This window comes from Capra hircus, chromosome 17 (genome assembly GCF_001704415.2).
Source record: "Capra hircus breed San Clemente chromosome 17, ASM170441v1, whole genome shotgun sequence".
Classification (NCBI taxonomy): Eukaryota; Metazoa; Chordata; class Mammalia; order Artiodactyla; family Bovidae; genus Capra; species Capra hircus.
The window spans coordinates 16,008,284-16,031,648 of NC_030824.1; the positions used below are offsets into that span (position 1 = coordinate 16,008,284).

General features: G+C 36.0%; 1 protein-coding gene across 9 annotated transcripts in view; it reads left to right on the forward strand.

Moving 5' to 3' along the window:
* Positions 1 to 23,365, forward strand: part of ATXN2 (ataxin 2) — a 100,835-nt gene that overhangs the window by 50,537 nt on the left and 26,933 nt on the right. For 8 of the 9 annotated variants that reach the window (XM_018061239.1, XM_018061240.1, XM_018061244.1 and 5 more), the window contains exons 6-17: positions 1,592 to 1,716; positions 3,867 to 3,958; positions 4,599 to 4,796; positions 6,233 to 6,411; positions 8,296 to 8,505; positions 10,954 to 11,136; positions 13,003 to 13,200; positions 13,823 to 13,930; positions 14,219 to 14,289; positions 20,752 to 21,053; positions 21,987 to 22,050; positions 22,661 to 22,813. In XM_018061239.1, the coding sequence (XP_017916728.1) occupies positions 1,592 to 1,716; positions 3,867 to 3,958; positions 4,599 to 4,796; positions 6,233 to 6,411; positions 8,296 to 8,505; positions 10,954 to 11,136; positions 13,003 to 13,200; positions 13,823 to 13,930; positions 14,219 to 14,289; positions 20,752 to 21,053; positions 21,987 to 22,050; positions 22,661 to 22,813 (1,883 nt within the window). The remainder of the gene's footprint in view (positions 1 to 1,591; positions 1,717 to 3,866; positions 3,959 to 4,598; positions 4,797 to 6,232; positions 6,412 to 8,295; positions 8,506 to 10,953; positions 11,137 to 13,002; positions 13,201 to 13,822; positions 13,931 to 14,218; positions 14,290 to 20,751; positions 21,054 to 21,986; positions 22,051 to 22,660; positions 22,814 to 23,365) is intronic. The other variant, XM_018061245.1, reaches the window with a different exon arrangement.

The following is a 23,365-nucleotide window of genomic DNA, read 5'->3' on the forward strand; positions in this document are numbered from 1 at the left end:
TGTGAGAATTAAAATAGGGAATTTCAGCCACCTATTGTTATTGTTTGATGTTTTTCTTGGAGCATTTCACATTCTTGAAAATACTCTAAGGCAAAATTAATTTTACCAAGAATTTGCGTAACTTTAAGGTGACATAGCATAGAACTTCAAATTTGTAGGGTCTTTCAGTGACTTACAGCTGAGGATGGTATTGTGAAAATAATATCAGTCTGTTAGAATCCCTAAGAGAACTTTCCCAAAATGCAGTCATCTTCCAATGAGTGCTGATCCCACTCTCAGCGGAGACCTGCTGCTTTGGGAATCCCCCTTGGCGTGCTCTTGGCTTGTATAATTGCTGGCAGCAGAAGCCATGATGCCTGATAGGGCTGGTAGCTAAGCCCATATGTGCAATTAAACTTTTATTCTCTAGTGTGCGTGAACACACACCCACATGCACTTATCCACCCCTAGTTTGAGATGAGAGGAGGCAAGAGCTAGCTAGACTTAGAGTGCCGTGCCGGCTCAAGTTTCTTATTTCACTGTCGCCGTGCCCATTGGGTAGCCAGTGACATTTATAGAAACAGTACCAAATCAAAAATCCCCCTGGAATTGTCTCTTTTGAAAAAGACATGAGTGTTGATTTTTTTGACTGGCTGTGCCAGAGTACTGGCTCCCAGAAGTATTACTCCACAGCCTTGTGGTGGGGGATACCCTTTAGGCCGAGACATCTAAATGTAAGCTTGTATCTCCAAAGCATTTTCTAACGCTGTCATTGCCCAAGTAGACTTTTATTTAGCTGAGTCCTGACTTTGAACTGGAGAAACATTTTCTTTGCTGGACAGCAGCCATGGGATAGATAGATCCTGCCAGTGAGCATACAGATGCCATGCCATGCTGCTCTCACAAGCTAGTGCTCCTCAGTAACATTAGCAGAAGAGGAGAGAGGATAGATAGATTAGGTGAGAAAGTGTTGACAGAAAGTCTTGGTAGGCCTTTCTGAGGACAGGTAACACAGTGGGGCCTGAACTTTGTAACAGAGTGGCTATGGGGAAATAGGGTTCTGTGTGGAGATGAGTCACTTAGAATGACTTTCATTATTAATGGCAAGGGTACGTTAGAATATTGACCCCTGCATGTAGACATGGAGTTGGAAAGTTAAAAGATCTGCATATGTTTGGCTGCAGCAGCTCTGAGTGCATATCTAATTAATGTGTCAATTAAACATGAAAGATCTTGTTTTAGATGAATTCGTAGAAAATTTCTGAATCAGTTCTGAAACACAAACTAATAATTTTTTAATATATTTAAATATATTTTTATGACGTGTGAATACATTATAACACTTCATGTGGCTTAAAATTGTATGTGTAAAACATACCTTCCTCCAGTAGTCATCTACAATGCCACTTACTGAATCAAGTTAAGTGTTTTGAACATAAAAGCATTAGAAGCATTACACAGCTGAAAGCATACTGTTAATGAATGCTGTTTTTCCTGTATTAGAAAGTCACTTTTCATAATAATTTTTTAGCATTTTTGTTGATAATTCATGTGTGTATTCTTGTAGCAGTGTCTGGTTGTATGATCTTTCATCGAAAACCATCCTTTGCAGATGCTTTTACTGACTCTGCTATCAGTGCTAAAGTGAATGGTGAACACAAAGAGAAGGACCTGGAGCCCTGGGATGCAGGTGAACTCACTACCAATGACGAACTGGAGGCTTTGGAAAATGATGTTGTAAGCAAAATCTTTTCAATTAGTAACAGTATGGTCCTGTGATACAGTATGACATCCTATCACTTGGTTTTAAGTATGTTGTTGTGACTGTATTTAAATTAGCTGTTTTATTGTGTAGAGACTTCACCCTAGGCAGTATATACAGAAAAATGTTTCTTGGGGATGCATATGAACTATTTGTATGTCTTTAAAGTGAATCCTAATATAAACAACTTAAAAATTTAGATTAGAAACCCTGGGAAACTAGAAATGCCTGCATATTTAGTTTTGAATGCCCTGCAGAATAGGGCAGTCTGAGGAAAATGGTGACTTGTTTGTTGTCTTTACCAAGAAGTGATGTAAAAGTGTGACTTTTAGGATTCTTGTCTGTCAAAGAGGTATTCATTATTAAGCTATATCATTAGGTTACATTAGAATTACAGCAAAAAGTAAGTTTCTTTATCTTAAAATTAGGAGAAAAAGGCTATTGCCAAAAGCCTCTTCACATATTATTTTTACTTTTCCGATAACACATCATTTGTAAATCAACACTTAATAATGACTTTGTCATTAGGATTCTTTAAATTCTGTTTCTAAACGCTGGAGATACAAGCGAAGTGTCTTGCCAAAAATGAGTGTTTAGGCAATAAAATTTGAATGAGATGAATCTTTCATTGAATCTTACAGGGAAATCTTATTTAACAAACCTGTATTTGATGTTAAAGTCATTGTCCAGTTGTAAAACTGGAAATTCATAGACAACATACAATAGTTTCCAAACTTTTTAAACAACCACATATAACTTAATGTGAAGTTTCTCAGGTTTGTGTAGCACATCACCTCTGGAGGATAAAGAGAAGCAGGCATTCTCTGTCTCTTTTTTTAAAATTGATAGTGAAGCAGTTGAATTGATAGATACCTTCTAGAGCACATTCTGGCAATGTTTTCAAAATTTAAAACTTACAGTTTGGTTCAGCAATTCTGTCTCTGTGAATGTATTCATAAGACATTCAAATAATTATATTAGGATGTTTTTCACATCATTTTTTTCTAATAATGAAAAATAGGAAATATCCTAAGTGTCTGTCAGTAGGACATGGGTGATTTATTATACCTCCATTCAGTTGAAGTAGTATATGTCCACTTGAAAGAAAGGTGTTCTGGGAAGATACCTAAAACTTATTAAAACAAAAAGCAAGCTTTAGAACAAGAAAATCCTATTTGAATGTCTATAAAAGAGAGCTGATGATACTAATCACATTCTTACATATGCACAAAGAGTGTCTGGAGTTGTGCCCAAGAAGTTGTTAATGGTGGTTATCTGTACACACTGGGATTGGCACTTAAAATTTTTTACATGGAGCATATACTAAAAGCATATTTCAGAGTGTCTATAGGTAACTAATTTCCTGCTCCCATATATTAGGTTGAAGTAGTTGATTGAGTGGTAGATTTGTATTACAGTTCTGTCTGAAGTAGCACAGAAGGAGCCACAGTTGATGGGTGATCTTAGAGGCAAGCTTTTGTCCTGAAATTGCCATTGACATTGCTCAGATGATGCTGTGCCCTCTGCTGACATGGATAATGATTATGTGCTGTATTTTACCACTTTTTATCAATTGGACCTGATGATCAGTTCACTCAAAGAGGTTTCAGGTAAAATACCTTGTAGAAAGATCACTGTAAGGAGTAGGAAAAGGAGAGAACCCTGATCTGAGACTCATATTTTATGAAGTAACTAAAATGTTCTGAACTTACAACATCTCAAATAACTGTTTCAAACACAGTTGAACCTTGAACAACACAGGTTTGAACCATGCTGGTCCATTTATACACTTAGGTTTTGCAATAGTAAATACTGTAGTACTGCACAATTCAAGGTTGGTTGAATCTACAGGTTTTGCACTTGCGCAGGGAGTTGGTACACCTGACACCCCACCCCCTGAATTGTTCAAAGTTTAGCTGTAGTTATTTACCAACTTGTAGGAGCTGATGTGTAGAAGAGAAGTTTTTCCTTAAGACATTTTTAAAGCAAATTTTTGCCTGTTTTTTACTTTTGCTAGGTTTTGCTTGAATAGTATGATAGATAATTGTTAATGTAGATCTTGATTATAACTGCATTAAATACAAATACTTTGTTATTTTGAAAAATGAGTTTTGTTCTCTTCTAGTCTAATGGATGGGATCCCAACGATATGTTTCGATATAATGAAGAAAATTATGGTGTAGTGTCTACATATGATAGCAGTCTGTCTTCATATACGTAAGTTTTTAAAGCTTGCTTTTGTTTTAGTGCATTTGCCTTTGATTTTCATTAGCTTAAATTATGTTGAATAAATGTTTCTGTTGGACTTTCATTTTTTACTTGTTTTATTTTTTAGTATTTATTTATTTGGCTGCTCAAGGTCTTAGTTGCAGCAATTGGGATCTAGTTCCCTGACCAGGGATCGAACCCAGGTCGCCTGCTTTGGGAGCATGGAGTTTTAGCCACTGGACCACTAGTGAAGTCTTCTGTTGGATTTTAAGTTAAACAATTATGTGACTAAATTATTGTTACTTCTTACACTGATAAATTCCCATTAAAATAGGGATTAAGTGTAGCTTATTTATACTCTGATTTTTTGTTCTAAATAAATTTTGTTTTATTTTTGCAGTGTAAAAACTAAATTGACAAATGCAGAGGTTATGGGGAAATAGGTAATTTAACCAGTTTTGGAAATGTTACATTACTGTAAGGAAAAAGTAATAAGAAAATTCAAATTTTAATTTATAAGTAGATGACTATAGCTCTTTTACAGTTTTTACCAGCATTTTAAACTAAATGTCGTAATAGTTGATTGTGACAGATATGTAAACTGTTACTTTAAAATGCACACTTTGCTTTTTCTTTTCATTTGTTTCAGGGTGCCCTTAGAAAGGGATAACTCAGAAGAATTTTTAAAACGAGAAGCAAGGGCAAACCAGTTAGCAGAAGAAATTGAATCAAGTGCCCAGTATAAAGCCCGGGTGGCCCTGGAAAATGATGATAGGAGTGAAGAAGAAAAATACACAGCAGTTCAGAGAAATTCCAGTGAACGTGAGGGCCACAACATAAACACTAGGTATTTAAAGGAAATCATGATGCAGTATTTTGGATACACAACTCAAGGTCTGTGTGAGAAGGTGTATTATTATTATTATATTTCATCTTCCTTTAACTTAGGTTAGGTAGAGAATGCAAATGGAGTTGATTTCAGCTTCTGTTAGTGAAAAGATTATAGTAATCTTGGAAAATAGTTTTTGAACATCACCTCCGTGGAGCCAAGTGGTGGATATACAGTGACAAGCAAGCCGAGGTCTGGAAGAGCTTGTTAAAGAAAAATGAGCAGGTTGGGGGAGGGGTGCATATAACATAATTACAGTTCAGTATGATTTCCTAGTTTAGAGGTGTGATCAGAGTACTAGGAATATACAAGTGAAAAGGAATAAGCATAACCTTGTGGGATCAGAGTATATCTAACAGATGAGGTGATGTTTTATGATAGGATAGTCGATCTCTCTGTCACTCAGAGAAGCATAAAATAGGAATTCCTTGCATGGTGAAGACAGGTGAAAGAACTTGTCCAATTCAGGAAAAACCTTGTTTCATATGTCTGGAATACAGGGTGTATGTTGACATTGCAGTGGTAGTAGCTGGTGATAGGAACCAAGGGAGTGAGACTCTGTGTGTGTCATGTTAAAAAGCACCTTGTAGGCAGGGTATGGGATGAACCAACTCTGGTGACATTGAGAACTGGCTGAGACATAGAGGCCATTTATTGTATTGAAATAGTTCAAGTGTGAGAATGAGACCAGGACCAGTAATAGAAAGGTTAGAAAAACCAGGGGGGATCCTGAGTTTATTTGATAACCAAGCAGATTGGTGGTTGTACCGGTATTGGAGACAGAAAACACCAAGCAAGCTTGAGGGGAGATACAGTGAGTCCATTTGTGCAATTTATTGTGTTCGAAGGGCTCACAGATCTTTCATGAATTTATTCATAAATATGTGTTGTGAGAACCACCTGCTATATACCTGGTAGAATAAGATACACATTCTGTCTTAAAGGCACTTGCAGTTTAGGAATCGTGATTTGAATTAAAGTGTTCAGTGAGAGATACTGAGACTGTGAGGCTGACAGTGTGGATTTGGGGGATCAGTGTGAAAACCATGAAAAACTAATGAACAGCCACAAAGAGAAGAGATCACAGAGAAAACCAAGGAAGAAGAGTTTCAAGAAGACAGATGATGACTGATAGAGACAGCCATAAAGAGATCAAGTAGGACAAGAATGAATGAATACATGTTTGTTTTATTTTGTCCTTAGGGGGAAAATCTGAGGGAAAAGAAAGGCCAGACCTAGAGCTTAAAAGAATAAGGGTGTCTGGAAGTGAGGCCGTTTGGTTTGTTTAACCTCTTAATAACAAGCGTTCCCTTCTCCCTAAATTGCTTTTAGATATGTTTCATTGGTCTGGTATCTATTAGGATAAAATGATTTAGAGGATCTCTCATTTCTAGGGAAAATAAATATATTCCTCCTGGACAAAGAAATAGAGAAGTCATATCCTGGGGAAGTGGGCGACAGAATTCACCACGTATGGGCCAGCCTGGATCGGGCTCCATGCCATCAAGATCCACCTCTCACACTTCAGATTTCAACCCGAATTCTGGTTCAGACCAAAGAGTAGTTAATGGAGGCAAGTATTTTGACCAAATTTGTCAATCTCATTGATCAAATATATAATTTTCTGAATATTTACACTTTTACATAGTTGATAAGAGGATGCATACCTTTTAATGATTTCTGTGGAGTAGTTTTCAGTAAAGATTTAAAATTTGCCTTTGTGGATATCAAATTAGTAAAATTGTAAAAATTAGTATGTTGTTGGCATATACAGAATTTAACATGATGAAATACTCATGTATTAAGGTAAAATGCTAAATTTAACCAAAGACATTCACTTGGCAAAAAAAAAAAAAAAACACTCCACATATAAGGAAATTGGAAACTGGGTAGGTTCTCAATTTTAAAAACACTGGACGATAAAATTATTTAGACATAGTTTACATGGAAAATCCAAATCTGTGTGAAATGCTCAGTGGTTAATATAAATTCATTTTTATGAACTGTTTGTTTATATATTTATATTCTGCTTACTTTAAGAGGATTTGAGGTACCTTGCAGTATAAGACATGGCCAACAGTCATGTGAAGATGGTGGGAAAAAAGTGCTTAAAAAAATAAAAACTCAATATAAAGGCAGATATTGTAGTTTAGCTTAACTAAAATACGCAAACTTGCATCTTTAGTAGGAAGATTTTTTTTTTTTTTTTTTCTATTCTCCCTCCAAATCTAGGTTAAATATGGCTCATGGGTCATAGCTCTCTCATACAAGTCAGGGATACTGGAAACAGCAGTACCATAGACTGTATGGAACTATGGTAATTAAAATATTGATGGTGTATTAGATACTAACCTGGGGGGAACAGTGGGCATTCAATTTTAGGTATTCAAGTTTGGAAAGTTAGACAAACAGAGAACACTTAAGTTTCCAATTTCATTTGTTTTCATTGAGTCTTTCTCCAGAATTCCTCTCCAGATGAACACTCTTGAGTATTTTCTATACTTTGTATTGGGGTGAGATTTCTTTGCTCACTGAGTAAAGAATTTTAGTTGTTTGTGAACAGAATTTTCAAAGTAAAAAACCTGAAAGGGGCTGGGAAATGTATGATACTCAAGTGTGTGGAACCCTATGGAGAGGAGACCTGGACTGTTTCCTAAGATTAAGGTAAGTGATGTCATGTTACATGTTAGCTGTATTTTGACCTGTGGATATCCCTCAGTGTCAGTTTATTTGGTGAAGACTGCTTTGTAGTTGGATTGTTTATTACGCAGTCTCTTAAATAAATGTTTAACTGCATAAGTTACTTATAAGATCCCCCTTCTTTTTCCAACTTGATAAGGTTAAAATATGTTTTTTGAAAAGGCAGTGAATATTAATCTGTCACTCCTGTGACTCTGGAAAATAGTAGAAGTAATGTTCTACTTAAATGTACCTATTTAATGTGATTTCAAACTCAACCTTATATTCAGGTATAGACTAGATGAAAACCACTGTTTTAAGAAACTAGCATTTTTAATGGGATTATAATAGCTGTTGTTTCAAAAGATAAAACTTTAAATAAGAAATAATCTTACCCCTGAGTTTTGTGATTTATTGTGTGAAATTACCTAGTGTATGTTATTCTCCTTTTAACAATTGATTTTCCAAAAAACAGTTATAGAAGTAGGTGAATAGGCAAAGTCTTAACTGTCTTCTTCAATAGTATGTGTAGATCCTAATTAACCCTTTGGGAACGTGTATTCATTTAAACAGACTTAATTTTAAGGAGGTTAAAGTAAAAGGTGAATTTATGTCAGTTAAGTTATGCTAAAACTTACCACAAATCAAATGACTGTCCTCAAAGGGTTAAAATGTACAAGAAATCATTTTTGTCATTTTACTTTTTTTTCTGTTTACTTTTTTCCCTCATTTTTTTCTTTAGTTTTTATACTTTCCTTCATATCATTTGTTCTGTCAGGTGTTCCCTGGCCATCGCCTTGCCCATCTCCTTCCTCTCGCCCACCTTCTCGCTACCAGTCAGGTCCCAACTCTCTTCCACCTCGGGCAGCCACCCCTACACGGCCGCCCTCCAGGCCCCCCTCGCGGCCATCCAGACCCCCGTCTCACCCCTCTGCTCATGGTTCTCCAGCTCCTGTCTCTACTATGCCTAAACGCATGTCTTCAGAAGGTACAATACCACAATTTGTTCATGTTTTTGTTTGTCTTTGTTTAACTCCTATGTGAGTTTATAATTACAAAATAGTTTCCTCTTCATTATTTAATAACCTATAATTTCTGTGTTTTAACTTTAGTTTATTAAAACTATTTCTATTAACCTTTTGTTTATTAGAAATTTGATAAATGCTGTGTGAAACTATGAACTATCCTGAATTGTGAGAATGGGGGTTTGTCTCTGCCTGGTAATGATGCTCTTTTACAGCCCAGGGCCTTGTCCCTCTCACTTTACAGTGTATACAGTGGTTAATGGTAAACAGTGAACCTTCTTCATATTAGTGAGTCTGCCTGTTGACCTTAGGTAGGAGTGGTGGTTTAGTGGTCATTTTTGAGAGGGACATTGCATATGGCTGCCTTGGTGTGTTTACCCTTAAATTAAAATACAGAGTTTGATTTTGTGTTTGGGATTTTTTTAAAATTAGTTTTATAATATTTTGTAGTGAAAGTCTTTAGAGGAAATTCTTAATCTAAGATAAAATTGTTATTGTAGAAAACAATGTGTGAATCTTTAGGGGTTTTTTGTTTTGTTTTTGTTTACCCTGTCAAAAGGAAAAAAAAGAATAAAATCCTGTAATTCTCATTCATTGTAATTACAGTTGATATTGCTTATATTGAGACTAATACAGCTTTCTGGCAGAAAATGCTTCCCTGGAGAAAACTGTATTGGCTGCTTTTTAATAAATTGTTGCCATCCAGGCAGCGAGGTCATGTGATCTTAACTAAAGCAGCTAACCTTGAACAACATGTTATGCTGATTTTCAAGGTGACTTCCTTACTCAAGTGCCTATGATGGTGGCCTGTAAATGAGAAGTTAAATTCTGTTGACATATTTTGTTGTGGTCTGTTGTTTGTGTAAGTGATGTTCATGTCATGAGAACATGTTAGATAAAAGTCATTAGTGAATGTGAGCTTGTTCACCACTGTTAGATGTACAGATTCACATAAAAGTTTACCTTTTGCATGTTCAGGGAGGCTACATTATTCAGTTTTTCTTTTTAACTAATTTGAATTAGTGTTTCTAGTCATGTAGTTAGGTAACACTGAAGCATTTTTAAAATGTGAACCTCAAAATAAAACTATGAAATATAATGGTTTTCTGTGTTTAGAATAAATTTTCTCTTGATAAGTATTTCACATGTTGCCAAAGACTGAACTTTTTAAAGTTAGTTTGATTTCATTGAGCTGTGTCAGCCATCTTTCTTGGTCTTTTCCTGTAAAAGGATGTAAAAAATATGTATGAATATTTAAATACCCAGTTCTTAACTCATCTTCAATATAAACTATATCTCCAGTTAAAAACATTAATAACATTAGCACTCTTTGTAAGACTGTGCTCATGACTGTATTCCTACTGAGGACACAAATTAATATGACATCCTAAAGAGTTTGGCAAGGGACTTACCTGATGGCCCAGTGATTAAGACTCTGGTTTCCACTGCAGGGGATACAGGTTCGATCCCTGGTCAAGAAACTAAGATCTCACACGCCAACGTAGCATGGGCACAAAAAAAAAAAAAAAAGGGTGAGGCGCATTGGCTTTGGCATTAAGAATGAGTTTGCCAAGTGCCACCACTGTCAAGTTTCTGTCGTAAGAGTCATTGTATTCACTGTTTTCACCTGGCACTTTTGCTTCAGTGCACAGTAGACTTCTTTATAAATAGAAATCACCAATGTGGCAGAATTGATTGATGTGGGATTTTGATGATTCATATAGTGCGAACTTCTTCCCCAGATGTAAATTACTCTCGTATACAAGCCAATGCCTTAGCCATAGAATTTTCAGTTCACAGCCTGTTTAGTCTGAGGCACTCTACAGGTGAGGACTGGGTTTTTTTTTTAACTACTACAAAGGTGTATCAAAGTAGTTTTTTGTTTAATAATTTTTTTCCTAGTCTTAGAAGTAATACAGCAAATTTGAGGGAGAGAGCTAAAAGTGTATGTTAAAAATTTATTTCATCATATAGCTATAACTTTATTAACATTTTGTTATACTTACTTTTATATACCTACAAATAATGGATATAGATTAAACAAATTGCTAAGATCTTTGAAGATCTGTGACATCTTATTGTTTGATTTCTTAACCAGCAACTGCATCCTTCCCTTTTTTAAAAAATAAAAGGGAACAAAATAAAATTTACTTATAAAATTTTATGGCATTCCACAAAATAATTCTGAAAAAGTATGGCCAAAAATATGTATGGTGCTTATTTTCTTTTCTTAAACCAAGAACGAATGAAAGAGAAAGTGGGAGAATGTGTGTGTGTGTGTGTGTGTGTGTGTGTGTGTGTGAGGGAAAGGGAGAAAGGGAAAGAGAAAGAATGGGCTGTGTGTATTTAGCAGAAAAGTAGTACTGATGGACATTGTGGCATTTATGTGATGTTCACTGTTCCTTTCTCAGGGCCTCCACGGATGTCCCCAAAGGCCCAGCGACACCCTCGAAATCACAGAGTTTCTGCTGGGAGGGGTTCCATTTCCAGTGGCCTAGAATTTGTATCCCATACCCCACCAAGTGAAGCAGCTGCTCCTCCAACAGCAAGGACCAGTCCTGCAGGGGGCACATGGTCATCAGTGGTCAGTGGAGGTAGGTGACACTTGGCTTGGAGCATAATAACAGTGTTCATTTTGTTACTCTACTGGATGTGAAAAGAGCTGAGCTTAAGCTCTATGTGAGGAAGTCTATGTGTATAAAAAATGGAGTAACCAGGAATTGAGAAAATTATTTTTATTTTGGCCTCTACCAATTATTCACTGTATGTTAAGGGCAAATCATGTGATCATCCTGAATTTCAGTTTTCTCAGTGAGTAAAGTAATTTTTCCAAGTCTGTTCTCTGGTTTTAGGTGAGATTCATATGGGGTTCATAAATATGAATATACTTTATAGTTTTATAAAGTTCCACTCAAATGGAAGGCAAATATAGTACATAACAACATTTGGAGGAATCATATTTCATGTCTTCTTAGCAACCTTGTTCATTGATTCTTTCATAAACATTTATTAATATTTTGGGCTTACAGTGCTGTGTATTTCTTTCCCTTGCCCCCCATTCTCTCCATACATTTTTGTTGATATCCTACTTTATGCCAGGCAATATTCTGGGCCTGGGTCCTGTAGGTTTCTTTAGTATCTATATATGGCACTAATTCCTGACCATATTGCACTTTTAAGGAATAACAAACACAGGAGCCCAAATTTTATGTGATTAGCCCAAAGAATGTGCTGATGGAAGCTATGAAAGTGTAAAGAATATACTTTGACAGGACCTTAGAATTAGGTTAAAACTGCTTTTGCTACTTAATGTATTGCTTTCATGATAACTAGAGTTTGAGCGTGTAATGATTGCAGTTGTTTTGGTCATAAACTATGTTAATCAATGCATGGGACTTTTAAAAGAAAAAAGTCTTCAAGCTTAAACAAAAATATACCCAACTCCATTAAATATCTTTAGTTGATACACATTGCTCACCTTCGTATATATTTTTAGGTTTAAGTTTACTGTAAATTCCTTTGAATTTTCTATTTTCTTCTTTGGAAATAATTAACAAAAAATAGAATTTCCAAAATATTTATTTCTTTAATGTATCATTATTTGATATTACTCAGGTGACCTGGAAATGAATTTTGAAAGTAACAGCATTATAGAAGTGAAAGAGTAAAATCACAGTTGTTAAGAGATATGCACAAAATGGTGTTAGAGGTTTACTGTATACTAATTAGAAAAAAGATAGTTGTTAAGTAATACTTTCTTCCATGATCCTTTTGACATAAAAAAGTAAAGAACCACTAAAGTGAAATAAATTGAACCATTTTCTATAGATCTTTGGAATGTGAATAGGTTTGTAATGAAATATGAAACCTGGTAGATACTTATTTCGAAGTCATTGAAATACGAACCCCACCTTGGATTCTCTCTCTCAGCTAAAGTGAGTTCCTGATTTCCTTAGTTACTGCAACGTGAATTTTGATGTATTAAGAAGGAGTATATAGGATTGGCTGCAAACTGCTGAAAGATGTTCAAGTTTATTATTTGAAGAAGGAACAAAGAACTTCTTAGGGATCCCCACAACACCTTCCTGCTTTAAAGAGACAGTCTCACTTTTTAGTGGAGAGTGTTGTTATTTTTATCCTAAAAAGTAGCATTTTTCCTGCCTTAGAAATCCAGTTTCTAAATTAATTTAAAATACTTTGTTTTAAAATTAATATATTTAGTTAGAAAACTATTGTTGGCCATAGGTATTAGTAATAATTGCTTTCATTTTGAGATATTTGTTGTCTCCATCATCACCTCTATTCCTGAGACTTTGGAAAAGAAAACAGAATGATGGGATAAAGAGTAATTGGGGGAGGAGGTCAGATAGAACTATTTTACTTAGATCTTCAGAGACACTGTTTTGAAGAAATGACATTTAGCTTGAGAATATAATGGGTAACTTTTCTCTTTCTTGTAGTTCCAAGATTATCCCCTAAAACTCACAGACCCAGGTCTCCCAGACAGAATAGTATTGGAAATACTCCTAGTGGGCCAGTTCTTGCTTCTCCCCAAGCTGGTATTATCCCAGCTGAAGCTGTTGCTATGCCTGTACCAGCTGCATCTCCTACACCTGCCAGTCCTACATCCAACAGAGCTGTTACCCCATCTCTTGAGGGTAGGTAAGAAAGGGCTTCCAGATCCACAGTGTCTTTTATGAAGTTGTGTGTTAGAGGTTTAACAGTTTACAAAAAATGTCTGTGTTGTTTTATTCTTACGTATGTATTTGAGGGTGACTTCCTAGTAGCTCAGTAGGAAAGAACCCGCCTGTCAGTGCAGGAGATACGGGTTCGATCCCTGGATCGAGAAGATCCCCTGGAGAAGGAAATGGCAACCCACTTCAGTATTCTTGCCTGAAGAATCCCTTGGATGGAGGAGCCTGGCAGGCTGGGATCCATGAGGTCCCAAAAGAGTCAGACATGACTTAGCAACTAAACAAGAACAACAGTGTATTTGAGAGCACATTTAAAATTTTATGTAAATGAAGTTAGTTGTTTAAGTAATACTACGAATCTCATCTGTTATTCTTCAATATGTGTTGTTAAGATAGTTTACACTCCTGGGTAGTAAATATCAATATAAATATGTTCATGTTTCATATGTCTGCAAAGTTGGAAAGCTTCTATTTAAATGGAAATGTTCTTTTGTAAAAACATAGGATCAAAATTGTTGAATATTTTCTCATTTTACTTTTATAGCTTTTATCTAACTTTGAGTTTTTATGAAATATAATTTTCTAGCTAAAGATTCCAGGCTTCAAGATCAGAGGCAAAACTCTCCTGCAGGGAATAAAGAAAATATGAAGCCCAATGAGACATCATCCAGCTTCTCAAAAGCTGAAAATAAAGGTTAGAGCTTTAAAAAGTCTTTAGAAATAAGAGAGAATATGTCTTAATCTCATGCCCAGTATTGAGTATTTTTTGGTCAATACTTTTTCTTAGGATTGTACATATTTAAATGTGTAATTTAACATGTCAAAATCTATAATTAATATGTTGAGTTTTTAATTATTTTAATAGTAGAATTTATTTTCATTTCTAGCATCCTATCCTAAAAGAATTTTAAGTTAGATCCAGATTTATTTCTAATCTTTAGCTTAAAATTATTTTAGATCTAACACATCCTTAATTTTGCAGGTATATCACCAATTGTTTCTGAACATAGAAAACAGATTGATGATTTAAAGAAATTTAAGAATGATTTTAGGGTAAGTATAGTATTTACTAATGAATTAGAATTTTTTAAAAAAAATTTTAAATGTACTAAAAAATGCATTATATATACACCCTGAATAATCAAACCATGTTTATAGAAAGCGAAACATTCTCATAGTTGTCTTTGCCTTTGCTTTATGTGAGGTAATTAAAATCATGAGACTTGATAAGAACAACAGATACTAAATGAAAGAGAATGTACTTCTGATGTTGGAAGTCAACATAAGTTATTTGCTACTCATTTGATTATATTATTTGATGACAGTGGAACAAGGCTAAGGCATTAGGGCTCCAAAATCACTGCAGATGGTGACTGCAGCCATGAAATTAAAAGACGCTTACTCCTTGGAAGGAAAGTTATGACCAGCCTAGATAGCATATTCAAAAGCAGAGATGTTACTTTGCCGACTGAGGTCCATCTAGTCAAGGCTATGGTTTTTCCAGTGGTCATGTATGGATGTGAGAGTTGGACTGTGAAGAAAGCTGAGGGCCAAAGAATTGATGCTTTTGAACTGTGGTGTTGGAGAAGACTCTTGAGAGTCCCTTGGACTCCAAGGAGATCCAACCAGTCCATTCTGAAGGAGATCAACCCTGGGATTTCTTTGGAAGGAATGATGCTAAAGGTGAAACTCCAGTACTTCGGCCACCTCATGGGAAGAGTTGACTCATTGGAAAAGACTCTGATGCTGGGAGGGATTGGGGGCAGGAGGAGAAGGGGACAACAGAGGATGAGATGGCTGGATGGCATCACTGACTCGATGGACGTGAGTCTGAGTGAACTCCGGGAGATGGTGATGGACAAGGAGGCCTGGCGTGCTGCGATTCATGGGGTCGCAAAGAGTTGGACACGACTGAGCGACTGAACTGAACTAAAGGCATTATCTGATGTGACAAGTAGAAGATGTATTGAACCCTGGTTGCAGATTTACACTCGTGCACAAATGGATTGTGATAGACATTTTTCTACAGTATCATTTCTCTAAAGACTTGCTGGATCTGATCTCTCCTGGGTGACTGTTCATTCTTTTGCCTAGCATTTACTATAACATACTGTGCATATCAAGGTATATTTTGAGACCAAATCAAGAAATCATCCTGAAACATCACTTTAATGGGGAAAAATCTGATTAATTCAGCCCCCTTTTTTTTTTCAGAGGCTGATAAAAGTTCGATGGATCAAAGGCAAAATTAGCCTTTTCCTAGCCTGTGTTCTGGCTTCCTAAAAATTTAAGTTTTTCCCAGTAGCATCATTCCTAACTTATTGGCACCATTCAAAATATTAAATTTAAATACTACTTCATACTTTTAACACATTTATTCTACTTTAATGCTCTTAACAGTTGTGAATTTAATTTTTTAAGCTATAGTTAATGTATGGACACAATACAAAGAAAAATGACTGACTGCCCAAATGCCCACTACCAGCTTGATATGTCAAGCACTCCAACAACACTCTCCTGTGTAGTTGCCCTCCTCAGCTGCATCTCCTGCCTAGTGAAGGGTTTCTTTCCTTGCAGTTCTTTACACTGCATGTGAATACATCCCTAAACCACAGATGGTATTATTTTGTTTAATCTTCAGTTTGATATAAATGTTATGTCCTTGCCCATTTACTTTTATTTCGTCAGTATTTTTTTTTACAGTCAATCGTTCATTCTCTTCTTATAGTACACTTGCATAATTTATTACATTATGAAGGAAAGAAAATTTTTACTTTGAAGTATATAAGATAGTACTTTTTTAACAGTTTTATTAAAGTATAATTTATATATCATACAATTTATCCATTTAAAGTATACAGTTTAGTGGGTTTTAGTATATTCACACAGTTTATACAACCATCACATAAGCCCTTAGCAGTCAGTGCTCATTTGCTTTCAAACACTTCTGCCCTCTCCCACACCCGTACCCCCCAGTAACCACTGATCTACTTTTTCTTCATGGATTGCCTTTTCTGGACATTTCATGTGTGTGGACCTATGCAATAAATGGCCTTTTGTGAGTGGCTTTTTCACTTACCATCATGTTTTCAAGATTTGTCCATGCAGCCTATGTCAGTACTTCAATACTTTTATGAATAATATTCCATTGTGTGGATAGATCATACTTTATTTATTCATTTATCATCAGTTGATGCATCTTTGGGTTCTTTTTGACTATAGTGAATAATGCTGCTGTGAATATTAGTATACAGTTTTTGTGTGACCATATGTTTTCATTTCTCCTGAGTATACACCCTAAGAGTAGAACTTCTGTTTTGTCTGGTACCTCTGTCCTTCACCTTTTGAGGAAAACTTGATTCTTCGCCAAAGCAACGGCACTATGTTACATTCCCACCATCAGTATATGAGGGTTCCTGTTTCTCCACATCTTTACCAGCACTTGTTACTATTTGTTGTTTTGATTGTGGTTTTGACTTGCATTTTTCTGACAGCTGATGCTGTTGAGCATCTTTTTATATATATGTTGATTGCTCATTTGTATGTCTTCTTTGGAGAAATGTTTGTTCAGATCTTTGCCCATTTTAAAAATTGAGTTATCTTTTTATTGAATTGTGAAAGTTCTCCGTTTATTCTGTATACCAGTTTTGCATCAAATGTGGGGTTTGCAGTTTCTTCCTTTCTGTGGGTTGTCTGTTCACTTTCTTGATATTGACCCTTGAAGCACAAAATTTATAATTTTGGTGAAGTCCAATTCATCTTGTTTTTTTTCTTCTGTTCCTTGTGCTTTTATTGTCATATCTAATAAACCATTACCTAATCCATAGTCATAAAGATTTACTGTTGTTTTCTTCTAAGAGTGTCAATTAGAGCTGTGATTCATTTTGAGTTAATTTTTTAAGTTGAAGTGTAGCTGATTTACAGTGTTGTATTAGTTTCAGGTGTATAGCAAAGTGGTTCAGTTACATGTGTGTGTGTATTCTTTTTCGGATTCTTTTCCATCATAGGTTGTTGCTTGATATTGAATGTAGGCCCCTGTGCCATACAATAGTTCCATGTTTTTTTGTATTTCATTTTGGTAGCATTTTATCTATTAATCTCAAACTCCTCATATATCCCCTTCCTTCCCCTTTTATAACAATGAGTTGTTTTCTGTGCGTTTATTTCTATAATATAAGTATGTTTGTTTGTCTCATTTTTTTATATTCCATGTCATATATTTACCTTTCTCTGTCTGACTTACTTCACTTAGTATGATAATCTCTAGGTCCAGCCATGTTGCAAATAATACAAATGACATATTCTTTTTTTATGGCTGATTGTGTGTGTATACACAACGCACATCTTTATCCATTCACACGTTGATACATACATCTAGGTTGCTTATGTGTCGTGGTTATTGTAAATAGTGCTGCTGATGAACGTTGGAGTGTACATATCTTTTCGAATTAGAGTTTTTATCTTTTCTGGATACATACCCAGGAGTAGGATTGCTGGTTCATATCATAACTCAGTTTTGGTTTTTTAAGGATCCTCCATTATGTCCTCCATAGTGGTGGCACCAATTTATATTTTGAGTGATTTTTAAAACATACTGTTGAACTATGTGTTGAACAATTCATAGTGTTGAACAAATTCAGTCTTTTACCAATGGATATCACTTTTCCCAGCACCATCTTTTGAAAAGACATTGAATTGAATTGACTTTGCTCCTTTGCTGAAAATCATTTAACCACAAAGTTGGGATTGTATAATTATACTCACTTTTCCTGCATAGATCTTTATATGTCTGTCCTTTTTGCCAATACCATACCGTCTATATTAGTGTTAGTGTATTTTTTAAAGTTTATTGTTTCTTCATTTAATAGAAAACATTTTGGCTCTTCATATTATCAGTTCACAACTTTTTGTAAACCTTTAATGCTTGACTCTTTAAAGTTCTGTGTAGTTGCAGCTTTAGAACTTATTTCTTTGAGACTTCTCAATATTTTGGGGGACCTGAAAATTCAGAAGCATTATTTAGTCTCTTATAAATAAAACTGTCTGGTCTGTAAGTGAGGACTAGAAAGCAAAGAAATGATTGTAAAAGAATGTTTGAGGATGGGCTTTATAATTGTCTTTAGATAAAGGAATGTTATTAGTTTAAATATTATTTCCTGTGTATCAAGAGACTGTTCTAAGAGCTTATGTAATAAATCCTTTATTGTCATCACTTTGAAGCAGGCTCTATGTGTTTCTGAAATGTGTATATCAGGAAACTGAGGCAAAGATAAATTAATTTACCCCCATGTCACATGGCTAGTAAGATAGGGCTGACCGTCTGTGTGTTTCATCCTCCAGCAGTGGTTTGGACAGTAGCTAATGCATTCTGTGTACTGCAGTGTTCAATGAATGAATCATCATAGCCACTCTCGTGGTGTGCACATGGCCATAAACTATGATGTGTACTGTGGCCGTAAACAAAATCTGTGGTCTTTCACTCAGACAGAAATAGGAGTATCCTGCAGTTCTGGGGTCCCCCTGCTCAGAGAGCCATCAAGAAGTTCTAATACAGCTCTGTGCAGGGTGCTGATAGCTTTATTTGTGTAAAAGAATTGCTAGTAATTCAATCTGTTACAGCTTAATGGTGTGGATTTTGGAGATAAGTATATGATCTATGTTTATATCTTGTCCTCAGTGTTATCTAGATTCCCCTGAGCCCAAATGGAATAATTGTAGAACCTACTTCATAGTGTTCTTGTGAGAATTAATGAGATATTGCCTATAAACTGTTTTAATACCATTCTTGATTCATAGTATATACTCAGTAAATATTAATTATTACGAAAATATAGATAAACCAAAGTTATACTGGAAACCATGGGTTTTTTTCTGAGTCACATAAGAATTTTAGTTTTCCCATAAAATACCCATTGTCCAAAGCAATCTACAGATTCATTGCAGTCCTATCAAAATTCCAATGGGTATTTTTTCACAGAAATAACACAAAAGTAGAATTTGTATGGAACCACAAAAGACCCTGAATAACCAAAGCAATCTCAAGAAAAAACAAGCTGGAAGTATTACACTCTCTGATTTCAAACTATATTGCAAACGTATAGCCTCTGCACAACATTAAGTACCTATATTGTGACTTAAATTCTGACTGTGTCCAAATGTTGTTATCACTTTCTGCCTTCAACTACTTGAGGCTCTGTAACTATATCAGTGATACAGTGAAACTTGAGAAGTCCCTGAGATGTGTGGTACTGCTTGCCAGGACACCAAGGCTCCCAGTAGTGAGATTTTGATGATGGTCTGCCTTTCTTGAGGCTCAGGAGATAGTTTGTCCCTCTCTAGTCTTGCAGCCTCTCTTTCTGTGCAGTTGCTGTTTAGCTTATTCTTACTGCCTTGGGCTGTTGCTTGGATTTATTCTCATTTCCACCATTGATGCCTAATGATTCCCTTTTCCTTCTCTTTCCCTTCAACTATTGCTGTTTTCTTTCTTTTATGGAGTAAGGCATCTTAAGTCATTATCAGACAGTAGTAGCATTGCTTGCTTCTAGTCTGCAAACTTAAAAACCCCATCACTTATGTTACCAATGTGTTTATCTTCGGCTCTTCTTGTTGGTGCTTCTGTTTGTGGTTTCCTATACCTTACAGGTTATAAAGTCTTAACTGACCTGCATGTCTAGTCAGGTCTCCCTCTGAATCCACTTACTTCAGGATTTCCAACCCACCTCTTCTCAAGGTCAAGCCCAGGTCTTAGTCCAACATGCATAACAGTCTCTCTACACCCTTACTCAGCTTCCTCCAGTTCATTTTCCACAGGGCTGCTACACTCATCTTTATGAACTGTAACTCTTGCTTAAAATTTTTCAGTGACTTCTCATTATCCTGAGAATTAAAAGCTAGAATCCTGAGCATAGCTTTCAAGTCCTTTTATCATCTTGTTCCTCTTGGGTGAGTTTATCGTTTCTTGACTCACTTTGTGTCCAGTTACCAGTACTTTGCTATGTCACACAGGGCCATCTTTTCCCTTTCTTTTGGGTCTTTAAACATGCAGTTTCTTTTCTTTTACTTAGTGTATTACTCCCTTTTCGAAACTCTCCCCAAATCCCCAATATCTTTGACACTTTAAATGACATTTTCATTGAGAAGCCTTCTCTTTCCATGAGTTGCTTTTTCCTCTGGAATCCCCATTTATGATAGTTGGATAGTGTCTGATCTCATCCAGATGGAAAGCTTTGGGAGGATAGGAACTATTTTATATTTCCATTCCCAGCACACACAATTTCTGACACATGGTATGCACTCAATACAAAGTTTTCAGGCTAGGACATTTGAGTGCTTACATGACTATAGTTAGGTTGTATAGACATTTCATTATTGTTGCCTTATAATGAAAACATTACTTGTATGAACAAAGCGTTACTCAGAATATTTCATGCTTACAAATACTAGTTTGTGCTCATGGGAAAAAATGATTACTAGAGTTATTTAAAATATTTAAGTATAATTATTTCCTTTATTTAGTTACAGCCAAGTTCTACTTCTGAATCTATGGATCAGCTGCTAAACAAAAATAGAGAGGGAGAAAAATCAAGAGATTTGATCAAAGACAAAATTGAACCAAATGCTAAGGATTCTTTCATTGAAAATAGCAGCAACTGCACCAGTGGCAGCAGCAAGCCGAGCAGCCCCAGCATTTCCCCTTCAGTCCTCAGTAACACGGAGCACAAGAGGGGACCTGAGGTCACATCCCAAGGGGTTCAGACTTCCAGTCCAGGATGTAAACAAGAAAAAGAAGATAAAGAAGAGAAGAAAGACGCAGCTGAGTGAGTAAACCTGGAATTTAGCACACCCTTTTGCTTCACTTTTCCTTAAAGTGTCCAAGACCTTCCAACTCCAGAATTTATCTAGACTTTTAGACTGCTTTATATTTAGCCCTCAACTTAAATGCAACTGGTCTTAACAAATGACATTTTAAGTCAGTTAGGTCATTGCACCCTATACTCTTCCCTCCTCCCATGTTTTTCCATCCCTTGGCAAAAAAAACTCTATGCATAAATTAAGAATGGCTAATTTATAAATGTACAAGGAGTTGAAAAATTACTGGCTTTCAAACTGATATCCCTTGTATGCTAGTCAGTACCCACCTCCTTGCTGTGCTGCTAGAGCTAAGAATTGCCACTGCCAAGAAGAGAGAAAATTTTGGTGCCCCTTATCAATTAAGTGGGGCTTTTGTGGGCCAGTCTTAGAATCTAATCACACCACCGTTGACTGATTTGTTCTGCATTCCCTACAACACTGTTAAACAGCTGAACTTTTGGAATTCAGCTTGTTGATATGTCAGGGAGCACTTATTCTTGATTTAAGGCAAAAGTTTTCATTACAGTCATGATTTTTCCCAAGATACTTTGTATAGGAAACACTGTCACAGAAAAAAATTACTACATGCTAGAGACTTGATATATTAAGGATTGCTTTTAAATATATTTTATAAGGGGCTACTGTCTTCGGGTTGTTTTTGTTGGTTGCTTTTGAGAGAAGCTTTGCATATTTCACTTTTTAAAAAATTGTCCTTTTTTGACTAGCAATTATCAGATTAAGCAGTGGGAAGCATGTATGTGTGTGTTTTAAGGCAGAGAATGATCTTCTAGTGAGAATTACTTAAGTTTAGCAGTTTTTTAAAAACTGTCAGGTATAAAAGACTATAGTAGCATAAGTTCCATGCAGATTTCACTGGCCTTTATTTTTTTCTGGTGTAGGCAAGTGAGGAAATCAACGTTGAATCCCAATGCAAAGGAGTTCAACCCTCGTTCCTTTTCTCAGGTAAGTTTCTCTCTCTCTCTGAAGTAAATCTAGTCTCTTTAAAAAAAAAATTTAGTAGTAGTAATACTTCTTTTCCCATACCTGCCATCTAAATTCAGTTACAATATGCTGAAACAACTTCTAGTTAAAGTTCCTTTTTCTTATGTGGTAATTAATGTATATTTTTGAACTATAAGAAAAAAGTCCTAGTTTTATCATCAATTAATGTGGTCTGAGGCAAATTTTTTAATCTTTCTGACTCAGAATGTAAAGATGGTTGGCCTGCTAGGCTCTCAGGTTCATAGATATAGTTATTATTTTCCTGACTTTGAAAGATGTTTTTTAAAAGAGTATTTTTTAATTCTTAAAAACACTTTTTTCCAGTTCTTAAAGATATTACTGCTATTTTTAATAGCATTGTTGATTAATTGATATAACATTTACATTAACTTTCTACCAAGTATTTCTTTTTTTATTTGAAACACTTGCAGGTTTATTTTCTGTGAGATAACTTTCATTAAGAGATACTAATTAACAGTGAGTAAAACTGAGACAGATGGGGGAAACCAGTCCTCAGATTGTAGTAATAGTTACCTTTTCACCTTAAGATAGTTGATTTTTGTTTTTGTAGCCAAAGCCTTCTACCACCCCAACTTCGCCTCGTCCTCAAGCACAACCTAGCCCATCTATGGTGGGTCATCAGCAGCCAACTCCAGTTTATACTCAGCCTGTTTGTTTTGCACCAAATATGATGTATCCAGTCCCCGTGAGCCCAGGCGTGCAAGTAAGTCATAGAATTTGACTTGTTCATTTATCCTCTGTAAGTTATTTATGTTTGACACCAAGTATTCTGTAGGTGCACAGTGACTTGTAGTGATGGTATAACAGAGATATTTAAAAGTGGAGCCATGAGACTTCCCTGGGGGTCCACTGGTTAGACCTCTGTGCTTCCACTGCAAGGGACCTGGGTTTGATCCCTGGTCAGGGAACTAAGGCACTTCTCTGGTGGCTCAGATGGTAAAAAATCCTCCTGCAGTGAGGGAGACCAGGGTTCAATCCCTGGGTTGGGAAGATCCCCTGGAGGAGGGTGTGGCAGATCACTCCTAGAGAATCCCCATGGACAGAGGAGCCTGGCAGGCTGCAGTCCGTGGGGTCGCAAAGAGTCAGACATGACTGAGCGACTAAGCACACGCACAGGGAACTAAAATCCCACATGCTGTGTGGCGAGTCACCCTCTCCCCCCCCATCCCTGCAATTTTTCTCTACAAAGTGGAGGCATGCAGTGTGGTATATTGTTGATATAAGGACCTAAATATGAAAATGTTTTCTGGTCGGA